This window comes from Phascolarctos cinereus, unplaced genomic scaffold, assembly GCF_003287225.1.
Source record: "Phascolarctos cinereus isolate Bilbo 61053 unplaced genomic scaffold, phaCin_HiC Scaffold_7;HRSCAF=346, whole genome shotgun sequence".
Classification (NCBI taxonomy): Eukaryota; Metazoa; Chordata; class Mammalia; order Diprotodontia; family Phascolarctidae; genus Phascolarctos; species Phascolarctos cinereus.
In genome coordinates, this window is record NW_027556180.1 from 164,359,481 (window position 1) to 164,371,714 (window position 12,234).

The 12,234-nt window shown below is 35.3% G+C and overlaps 1 protein-coding gene across 1 annotated transcript in view; it reads left to right on the forward strand.

Moving 5' to 3' along the window:
- MYO16 (myosin XVI) overlaps positions 1–11,914 on the forward strand; it is a 693,538-nt gene extending 681,624 nt beyond the window's left edge. The window contains 1 exon segment of the mRNA XM_020970073.2: positions 11,035–11,914. Coding sequence (XP_020825732.1) covers positions 11,035–11,265 — 231 coding nt within the window. The 3' untranslated portion in view covers positions 11,266–11,914.
- The last annotated feature ends 320 nt before the right edge of the window (positions 11,915–12,234 follow it).

Sequence of the window (12,234 nt, forward strand, 5' to 3'; positions counted from 1 at the left end):
ATTTGGAAGAGGCAAGGACTTTGGGGAAAGATAATGGGTTCACTTTTGGATATGTTGAGCACCCATCAGGCACTCTACTAAACATTTTACAAATATTATCTCAGTAGATTCTCACAAGGACCCTGGAAAGTAGTTGGTATTATCTCTGTTTTATAGTTAGAAAAACTGAGGCAGACAGTATTTAAGTGACATATGAGGTAGACGGTTTATCCCTATTTTATAATTGAGTAGACTAAGGCAAAGAAAGGTTAAGTGACTTTTCCAATGACTAGACTGGGATTGAACTCATGACTTCCTTACTCAATGCCCAACACTCTATCCACTGTGCCAATTTCCTACCTCTAAAGGAGTTAGGATTAGGACTGAGAAAAGACCAGCAGATATGGTCATTAAGAGATCAATGGTACCTTTGGACCCAGCAGTTTCTGATGAACGATGAGGTTGGAAGCCTGATTGATTACAAAAGGTTGAGCAAATAGAGGCAGTGAGTAAAGATAACTTTCTCTTTTAACTAAATTCAATTTATTTTTTCAAATAATAAAAAAATTATCTTCTTTCATCAAAAAAGAAAAAACAAAAACGAAACCCTGTAATAAACATGCATAAACAAGCAAAACAACTCCTATATTGGCCATGTCCAAAAAAATGTATTCCACTTTCTACCTTTAGTCTATCACCCCTCTGTCAGGAGATGGGAAACAGGTTTCATCATCAGTCCTCCAGAATTATAGTTGATCATTGTATTGACCTGAATTCTTAAGTCTTTCAAAGTTCTCTTTTATGATATTGGTGTTATTATGTAATTTATTTTCCTGATTTCCTGATTCTGTTCATTTCACTCTATATCAGTTCATACAAGTCTTCCCGGGTTTCTGGAAAAAAAACAACATTCTTTTGATAGCTTCTAAAGGAGCAACAGCATTTCATTATATTAATATACCATAATTTTGGTTGATGGCAATCCCTCTAGTTTCCAGTTGTTTGCCACCAAAAATTAAGAAAAACTACTGCAAATATTTTTGTCAACAACTTTGGCTGAGAAAATAAGAAGATAGATAGTATAATAATCTTCAGGGATGATGGGATCTGGTCAAAGAGATGTTTCATGTTTGTTGGTTTTTGAATGGGGGACTCAGGAATACTTTCTTGAAAGCAATAGGGAAAGAACCAGTTGATATGGAGATGTTCAAGTTTGGGGGCTGGGAATGATTGAAGATGCAATCTGCTGCTAAAAACAGGAGGGGCGGGATAAGGAATGGTGATTGGAGTCATAGGGCAATTGATTGACACATCCTTCCCAGAATGGTAATATTGATTTGATTACTATTCCCAGAGCTAGAGATAGAAAGCAAGGAGAGACTAGAGTGGTGATGCTCTTACTCGTGGCTTTGCTCAGTAATGTTATTTGTACCATTTAATTTAAGCACAAGAAAAAAAGACAATTTGATTTATTTATTTATTTCACTTTGCACATTCCTTCTTTTATAATAATTGAGCTCCCCTTGCTGTACACTCTTTCCCCACCCCTATCACCAGAAACTTATGAGAACATTTTTTTCCTGGGCTATCTTTCTATAGCTCTAGGGAATAGTGATATATAGTAAAACTTCATTTAACCAGAATGCTTGGTTGGAGGCTGAGAGAATGATGTTCGAGTTAACTGGAGCTTCTGGCTTAACTGCGTACACACAAGGCCCTTTTTGTTTAAATCCTTGATGAAACTGTCTAAAATGCATTAGTCAAATTTGCTGCTTTAATACATGGAGAATAGGCAATACAATTAAATCTTCTTTTGATAATTCATGATCTTGCAGTGCTTCAAGGTAATAATTATGAACATCAATTTTCATATACACGATTGTCAGTGTAGACAATTGGGTCCGATGCGTATTGACCACAGCACATACCTAATTTTTCGTTTGTTTGTTTGTTTTCAATAAATCCCTAATATCAGATAATATTCTTGTATTTTTTTTCATTCTGATCTCGTTTATGTGCAACTAAGTCAGAACTGCCTGCCTCAGAAGGCATAGCCATGGCCTCTGAAGAGTCTTTAACTCTAAATCTATGATCTTATGCCCCCCCATACACCCACACTAGTCACAATGGTGGCAGTGTGCTTTAGTGCTCAGATGGATGGACATGAAGAGAGGAAGACCTTAGTGTGAAACCCACATCAAAGTCTAGAAAGATTTGTGTAACTTTTATATACCTAAGAAAACTTCCTAATACTTAACTTCTATTGTACTCTAAATTAGTAGGAGTTCCCACACTGGGTATCCCCCACCAATTATTCCTGGATAGTGAGGCAGTGGATTATAGTGGAAAAAACATTAGGCAAGATGTCCAAGGTCTAGAATTCTAGTTCTTAATGTGCCTCTTCTTAGCCACATGACTTTAAGCAAGATGCTTCATTTCTGTGGGCTTCAGTTTCCTGATCTGTAAAATGAAGGATTTGGATTGAGATGTTCTCTATTATTCTCTCCAACTCTAACATGCTATTGTTTTATGAGTCAAGACTTGAATAAGTTAATTCATTGAGTAAGTAGAAAAAACTCTTCTGAAAAATCCAAGTCTCCAGAGTCAGAAGAAAATTGTAGGGTGTGGTTTGGTTCTGAGTTGAACATTTTTGTTGGAGGATTTTCATTTAGAAATAAGAAGCATGTAAATTCATTTATCCCACCTCATCTCTCTTCTCCCAGCTGTGATCTGGAGTGCCCAATGGAAATTGCCCAATCAAATGCAAATGGACATGTTGATTTTGAATTATATTGAATGTTTAAATGGAACTCCTAGTATCATCAAGAGCTCGGTTTTAGCATACCTTTCAAAGTGAATTTTTTTTTGTTTAACCCTTAGAGGTCAAGAAACAAGTCAACCTTAACTTATCCTAAACTTAACTAGATTGCTGTTTATGGTATTTCTAGGGCATAATTCTTTGTAAATCTAAAACAGACATTTTTTATTTGCCTTTAATTATTCTAGTAATTTCCTCAATTTCCCAACTTGTTTTCACAGTATAGAATCCTATGAAAGACTAGAAAAATCAAAGTAGTCACATAAACCATAGGTTTTAGAGTTTGAAAGGTCCATAGATATCATCTAATTCATTCTCCTCATTTTACAAACAAAAAAATCAAGGCCTACAGAGCTTAAGAGACTTGCCCAAGGTCACGCAGCTGGCTGGAATGTAGAGCAGGAATTTTAATTGGAACATGTCTTGCTCCAAATTCAATGATCTTTCTAATACACCATATTATCTCTATTAGTACTATGTTTCATTTACATTGTACCCCATAATTGTAGAATTGTATGGGTTTCTTTTTTTCTTGATGGTAAAAACTCCTTTCAGGTTTCAGGCTTCATTTGCTATGTTTTTAAAACAACATTTCCTTAATACCATATCTAATGATATTTGCATTCGAGAATATAGGGATGTTATCATTCAATCTGTCAAAAACACTTGCTTCTTTTAATTTCCATAAATGTCATTAAATGCCTCTTTTCACTTTTGGGTGAGTAGTCAATAGAAAAATCAATGCAATGACAAATGACCAACAACATGATTTTACATATGAATAATTTAACAAAGAGCATATTCATCCTAAGAAGTAATGATGAAAGAGGAAAAAGAAAAAAGAATAATTGTACTCAACTTTTAGACACAGTTCATAGAAGTACAAGTCCACAACTTTGGAAAACAATTTATATTCTATTAAAAAAAACCCACCAAAATATTAGGCAACCTTATAGGGCACATATTGTTGAAGTATGCTACATTAGTGACACATAGAAAGAACCTTTAAATGAGCAAAATATGCATTAGCAATGAACCTCATTAAATTCTTTGGTATCCTGTTTCTCTGCATAATGTGAGGACATTTCAGTGATTTTCTTCCTTGAAAACAGTGCCTAATTTAACCAAGGAGCCTATTTGACCTGGAACACACAGCATCCTTAAATCAATTTTGGCTGCTATTTATTTTCATAGCTAATTGATATTGTGTGCTTATCGAATATGCCAGCATGAGATGTGCTATAATCCAGATGGAGAGCAAGGGACTAGCTAGCTGAAGAGAGTATGGGGGTTCCAGTTATAAAATCAGATTTGCCATAGCAATTGGAGAATTACTGTTTCTTTATCACTAATATTGAGCTACTGTGTCAATAATCATGAGGGTCTCAAGTAGTATTATCATTCGCTAAGGATTATATTTTCCTGTATCTGGTGTTCTAACAACTTAACACAGGATATTTTTCAGTCAAATACCTGCTTAGAAGAAAAAGTGTTTATTTGGGAAGATGTGTCCATGCATAAAGGAATATGTTTGGTATATAGCCATTTATGTATTGTTTTACACATTTCCAAGGTTATTAATCTAGTCTCTCTGGCCATATACACACGGAATTTAAATGGCTTGGTCATTTGTTTTTATACGGTCCTTTCTTAAAACATAAAGGAGGGTGATGTGCCCCAGATGTAACCTAGACCAGGTTTTTATGTCTGCTATAAACTAATATGAGGGTGTATATTGGAAATGCTGACACAACCTTAAGCAGAGCACGCACAAGGGGTAACGCTGTAATAAAACTGCTTTACTTTCTATCTTCTATAAATAGTATGCATTTGTCAATTTCTTTGAGCAGTCAAATTATACTTATCTCCCTTCAGACTCTGCCTTTGTGCCTTCCAGGTACTAAAGAAAAATAAACAAACAAATAAATAAATAAATAAACAACAAATGAATGAATGAATGAATGAATAAAAAAATAAATAGCCCCCAAGGCAAAGATGCTTTCAAGGATGTTTTGAGACAAAATTGCCTAAACAAATGGAGGAAGTATCACCTTTAAAGACCACAGAATACTGCCAGTTACACACGTATTATTTATTAGCAGCATCATAGAATCTTTATTTTTTTTAAGAAAAGATTTTGTTTAAAGTGTTTCACGATTCTTGATTGAAATTCCTTCTCCCTCCAATCCCAGGCTTTCTCATTATGATGAAGTTCTGTCATCTCTTGTGAAATCATTTTAGAAACCACTATTTTGTCTAGCTCATGAGCTGAAGTCCCCAGCCTTGTCTCTTAACTGACTCACTATGAAAGCTCATCCCCTCATGTCCAAGAAGTTTCTCACCATTGCTTGCTGCTCAAACTAACCAGTAGTAAGTAGCCTGTGGTCACATCTTTGGGCTTCTTACAAAAGTCAGGGAATATGGGAGAATACAATGAAAAACTGCATCTGTTTATGAATTATATCCAACCCAACTATTAACCTTTACATATACATAATGCTTATTGGCAAGGCTTTAGGATATAACCACTAAAAGTTGTATACAAAATGGAATAAAATGTCTAGTAGCTTAAAAAGAGACATATGGAATGGGTTCTTTTTTAAATCAGAAGTAGTCTGTTCTTTCATCCATAGATATGGATTTAGCTTCTTTTTCTGAGGATCTCTGTGCTTTGAGATCCTCTCTAGATCAAATACCTTTCTTCTCAATTTTGCCCAGAGGAAAAATTCATTTGCACAAGAATTGTTATCACAGTTTAGGACAGAGGAGACTTCTTCTGGAAAGGTGACTGAAGTTGTTGGAAAGCTTTCTCCCTCTCTCTAACAGTCACTCAGTAAGAATTTTCTTTCTCTTTTACAGCAAAGGGGCATAGCAAGGAGTTCTTAACATGAACTTGTTTTTTGTTTTTAATATTTTGATGACTACATTTAAAAATAATTGATTTTCTTTATTATCTTTTTTTGTACTTAAAAACATTATTTTGAAGAAGATATCTACAAACTTCACTAGCCTGACAAAGGGGAAATGACTCAAAAAAAAAAAAGGTTAAGACCTCCTGAGCTGGAGTGATTACTCACTGCTCATAATTAAACTTTAACTGACTATTGTTTGTGTTAGCCCACCTGAAAGTAGTACTCACACATGACGGACTCAACTTTCTGCTTTTTTTTTTTTATTTTGTGGCCCCCATACTTAGAATTAGCTCAAGTAGAATCAACATTTTTTTTGCCCAAAACATTCTTCTATCCAGTGAGATAGACAGCCTGAGATTTTTCCAAACATTCCCCAACTTGCTTTCCAACAAGTTTGTCTTACTGGAAAGGAAAAGATGTAAAAGACATCTTCAAGGATGGATATCGGATCAAATCTGTATGACTCTCAAGGACCCTTCCAAGGGTATACTGTCAGGACTTGGAGATAGCTTAGTAAAAAAAAATTGTCTACTCCAACCCCCTCATTTTTACAGAAGAGGAAACTGAGGCTTTGGAAGTAAAGCAACTTTCCCATGCTGTACTCCTAATTTAAGGTATAAATATGATAGCTTATGATAATCTCTCATCTCATTCTCAGTTACAATACCCCCCTCTCTCTCTTTCCTTCTTTCATTTCTCTCTTTTGTTCTCTTTTTCTGTAGCAAAATACACTGTTTAAACTTTGAAAATAAATTTACTAACAGCTAGCTAGGCCATGTAAATATTGATTTATTAGTTATTTATTTTACTTTAATAAATTCATTTTATTTATTTTAGAAATACTTTTATTTAAATTTAAATGTGTTTTATTTAAATTTATCTTAATAAATTGAATATATTTTTATTACCTTAACATGTATTTGTTTTGCTTTTGTTGTAGTAACTAAATTTATACATATATTAAAAATAATTGACTTTTAGCTTCTCCAAGGTTGTCCTTACATTAAACCCTTGTAATCAGTACCTTATCCTTATTTATTTCCTGCATATTCACCCACTCTCTTAAACCTTAATCCTGTTCCATGGAATAGAGTTTGAATTTGAAATTTTACTTAAGGGTCCCTTGTGTCTTAAAACAGATTGGGAGCTTCCTTTTAACAGTAAGTGATATTTCATTTTTCATAGGGTCTGGAATATGACTTTTCTTTATGTATACTCACACACATACATATATATCTATGTAAACTCTTACAGAAAAGAAAATTAACAGTTATTCAGATGTTTATCAGCTACAAATAATAATTCTTATAAATGTTTATCATTTTCTGTATATCATCTGATTACTATTTAAAAAAAGAGTTGGTGTTGTGTTTTATATTGGAAGGCAATAAATCTCATACCTATTCTCTATGACAGGCACCATTACAATAACTGACAGCTATAAATACAGCAGATTATATATCATTATTCAGACAATCTTTTAGGACATACTGTCCCAATCTCTAGAGCTGCATTCTTTCTGCTTACAGTATCACATACCTAATTATCAAATTGAAATCTTCCTGAACTCTATTTCTCTGAAAAATCTGAGATTTTACAATATATCTTCTCATGCAAAATATTAAATGGAGAAGGGACAAATAAGGAAGGAAGGTGAGGAGGCTATGGTGGGAAATTTCTGGCTTCTCTGGCTTCCTTCAAGTCTCAGTTAAAATCTCACCTTTTTACAAGAAGCCTTTCTTAATCTTTTTTAATATTAGTGACTGCCTTCTATTGATTATTTCCTATTCGATGTGTGTGTAGCTTCCTTGAACATACTTGTTTGCATATTGTCTTCCCCATTAGATTGTGAGCACCTTGATGCAAGAGCTGTCTTGCCTTTCTTTGTGTCGCTACTGTTTAATGTGTCTGCCACAGAGTAAATGTTTGTTTATTAACTAAGAACTGAAAAAAATGAAAACTTCTAAAGGCTTTAACAATTTAGCATTCCAGATACGTCAAACTAGCAAAGGTAGCTGTGTAATAGTCTGATCTTTACTTGGTAGCCATAAATCTTCATAATTGAGAACATCTACCAGAGCCTTTCCATTTAGAAGTTATTCTGAGTATTAGTTGATTATTGAAAACAGCAGTCAAAATTTTGCTTGTCAGCATAGAGAGCCCTAGCTTGTGAACAGAAGACAGCAATGTTCCCTACTCAGTACTTCATTCAAGACAGTCAATATCATCTTCAGTAAATGCTTTCTGTGTGTATCAGTTTCAATTCTTAAAATGTAATTGGGACTTCGAATATTTTTATTAGTAAATACCAAGAAGCTGGTAGGAGGTACATTTCATTTGGAAATTAAAACAAATGACTCAGGAGATTTGTAAAATTTTGCATCTAATGCCCTCTGTACAAGTTCGACTCTGGATCAGCAATTGGTAAAAGTCACTGTCAGCAGATTTCCAGGACTCCACGTGGAATGACTAACCATAAATGAGTTTCCTATTGTGAAGTTGTTTTCAAAGAGCAACACCTGGTAAAAGTTTATGTTGATTCTGAAAGCATCACCAAAAGAATTAAGGACCAAGGAGGAAATGCAGACTGGATACTGTTCCTTGATTGGTCAAATATTCCTAGTCTACCACATACGACTTTGCTAAGACAAGCTGCACTAACTCATATTCATTCAACCTCTGCATGGAGCCATAATTGGATACAATAGACACTTAGTAATTGTTTGTTATACTGAATTGAGGCAAATTGAATTGCAAAAATGCAGAAATATGAATAATAGTGATTAGAGATATATTTCTTAATAGATGGAGTGTTATGTGGGGAGGAGAGAAAAGAAACCAGGGTTAGAAAGGTCTGGGGAGTGGCCTGACCCCCCCCCCCAAAAATACTTTCCCCATCTAAAATCCCAATAATCACAACTCCCACTGACTTGATGAAGCTAAAAACAGATTTGTCAACTTTTTTTCTAAAAGTTCACTCCAACTCTGTGCATACCTGGGAGATTACATAATTTTGCTTTAAATTACTAAATATTCAATGCAGTTAGGGAAGGGGATATAAAAATAAAACCATAATCAGCTGCCTAAAGTTGCTTTTTTATCCTTGTTCTCTTGGGAAATTAATGGCATCATGCAGCCCTCTTTGCAATTGTATTTAACTTTATGCCATTTTGCATTCATATGAAATTTGAATGACAGCCTAGATTAGGTGATAAGAGAGTTATCTTCTTGAGTCAGAAAGACCTGAATTCACATGCTGGCTGTGCCATCCTGATCAAGTCACTTGGTTCCTCATTGTCTTAGGAAACTCTGAGATTCTAAGTTGGGTAAATGAAATTTCCCTTGGGGAGCTTCCCACACCAGTGAAATAACAAAAAGACATAAAATTTCTCAGCTAATATAATATCTAGCAGGAATCAGTGTGGTGCAGTGGAAAGCACACTGAACCTGGAGTCATGTATCCTAAGTTCAAATACCAGGTCTTCCCCTTCCTATCAATGTAACATTAAGAAAATCACTTCACTCCTGTGGACCTCAGTTTCCTCATCTGAAAACAATGGAGGACAGTAATTGTGTGGGTAAGTGTCATCAAGATCCAAAAACTCTTTCAGCTATAGAGCTATGATCCTATGAACCTCAACACTGACAGGAAAGGATCTCAGTCTCAAAAGGCATCACTGCCATTCTCTGTATTGTTTCCATCCTTCCATTTTGGCTTAAACCTGAATATCCTGGATACTTAAACTAGTATCCCCTAAATGGCAGGTATAAATGTGACAGCATTTTGCTGATTATTTTATGTAAAAATCAATCCAGTCTTAACTATTCAGGAGGTGATTTTGCAAATCTCCATTTTGAGACACACCCGCTTTGCCTCTTCCTCTCTTTGGCTATCTGTGTGTGTGTGTTTACACCTTCATTACTCCCTTTTTCTGTTTCCTTTACAGGGTTGTTGTGAGGAAACAGCTTTGGAAACCTTGAAATATTATCTTAATGTGAGCTATTATGATAATCATGTGGCCATAAATCTCAAAAAGTGGGTGTAGGCAGGGAAAATGTAAGAATGAAAAAGAGAGTCAAGCTCATTTGGTAACTTATTCTGGTTAAAGGGTTTGAAGTTGAAGAAGTTGGGGGCAGCTAGGTGGCACAGTGAATAGAGCGCTCACCTGGGAGTTAGGAGGACCTGAGTTCAAATCTGAACTCAGACACTTGACACCTACTAGTTGTGTGACCCTGGGCAAGTCATTTAACCCCATTGCCTAGTGAAGAAGAAGAAGAAGAAGTTGAAGGGTTCACTGAAATAAGATTTCAGGATTCTCTTGGGTTTTCATTGTACATGGTATCAAATGAGACAATTCTGTATAGCACTTACATTAAGCATTAAGTCTATTAAAGTGCTATGGGTATCATATATACATATATCAATAACCTATGTATGAATGAGTGTTTTGGGGGTATGCAGGGCAATTCCACATCTATGATCCTATTGGGAATTCCCATTGTGAAAATTCCATCTACCAATGTAGATTTATAACTCCCCTGTAACTTAACTACAGTATTGTCTCAGACATTGAGAAATTAAAATACGTGCCTATGATAAGAAAGCTAATATGTGTAAGAAGGAAGATTTGAACTCAGATCTTGCCTGATTTCAAGTCAAGTCCTCTATCCATATACCTGTTGTGTCAAACTGAAATGGAGACAGACAGTGGCCACTAATCTACACATAAGGATACCTAGAGCAGCATAATGACAGAAAATATGATATTATCCATGTTTTATTGTATTTTTTTATTTATTTCATTAAATATTGCCCAATTACATTTTAATCTGTTTCAGGCAGCATTAGGGAGTGTAGTGGACTGAATGATACTGACCTTTTATGTATGATACCTCAGGGACAAAGAGTGGCCACATAGTGAAGTGAAGGGGATGGGGAGAAATTGAGTTAAAGTTGCCTCTCACTTGGCTAATTTTTTTGGAGGGGAGAGGACTCTTTCCCTTGCAATGAGGTCAATTAGTTAATCATAATTCAGTAACAAAAGTGTGAAAATAACTCTTTTGATCATCATTTTTGCATTTATTTTCCAACTTCATGCTCAGCTACCTGGGGATGACAAACTTTTAATTCATTTCCATAATATTTTTGGCAAATGGTAGATGCTACCTGTTTTGGCATTTAGTTAGAGCATCATAGTTCAACTATAAGTCATAAAATAAGAGGCTTTTATATCCAGGTGTTGTCAAACATCACGGTCCTTCATGTTTTGGATGGTTTTTTTTATTTTTGTTTTTTTTTCTATTCCCAACCCCTAACCCCTCCAGGTAATTCATCAACTAAGGCTTTCAGAGAATGAGAGCTTGGCACTTCAGGAACTCCTAGACTGGAGGCGGAAACTTTGTGAGGAAAGAGACTGGCCACAAAACCAGCACCATCCAGAACCTCGGGTCAGCGGACCTCCTCCACCCCCTTGTAAAAAGCCAGCTCTATTGAAGAAGGCAGAAGAGACCTCCTGCAATAGATTACCTTCAGAGTTATGGGACACTACGATTTGATGAGGATTGGTTTGCAGACTCTAAAAATCAAAATCACCTAGTGACTGGAAACTGTAGTAGCAAGCAACATCTTACTCTTCCTACCCCTAACCCCCACAAGTATGCTAGATTCTATCTCCAGTCATATACCCTCAAAAAGCACAGGAAACTGGAGTTCAATACACTAGATTCAATATGTATGTGTGTGTGTGTGTTTGGTCTCTCTGTTCTTTCTTTCTTTCTTTTTTTTTCCTTTGGTAATGATTAGCACTGATCTTTCTAACTGTGTGCTTTAGAGGCCTCAAGAACTACAGAACACTCTTTAGAAACCAGGATTCTGAAAACAGGAGTGGGAGGTGGGGGATGAGATGAGTCAGAGGGTGGAGGGGGAAGCAGAATGGTGGTGGTTGAATGACAGGAGGAATTGGTGTGCACACTGTACAGTTGTTTTATAGGGTTCAATACTATGTTTATTGAATCTTGAATGGTTTTAATATGATGCATATATATATGGTACGTATATTATATTTCTTTGTAGATGTCTGTGTTTTATTGGAATTCCAAACCTGAGCATTATTATTTACGTTTGTTACTGGATTTTATAAATTTATGCAATTGGTGGTGCTGTTCTTTCTTCAAAATACAGGTAAAAACGCCAAATCCATTTGGATTCTTTTTGCTCCATATAGTTTTTGCCTGAAGTTTCTAAGAATCTCAACACTATGTTGTTGTTTTAGCTTCATTGATGTCAACCTTAAATTTGGTGACACTTGTAAAATTGGCTTTTGTGGATAGTGCCCAATGCTTTCTATTTCACTCATTAGTTAGGAGATACTTTCTTCTCTATGCGCTGTGCTTTGGAATAAGTGGATTGTGAATTTCTTTAATTAAACTTCATCTCAAGTTGACAGCATAGGTTACAGGAAATAATGAGGTGCTCAGTAAATGTGTATAGCTTCATTTTCACAGCTGGTTATGTAAAAGGTCATA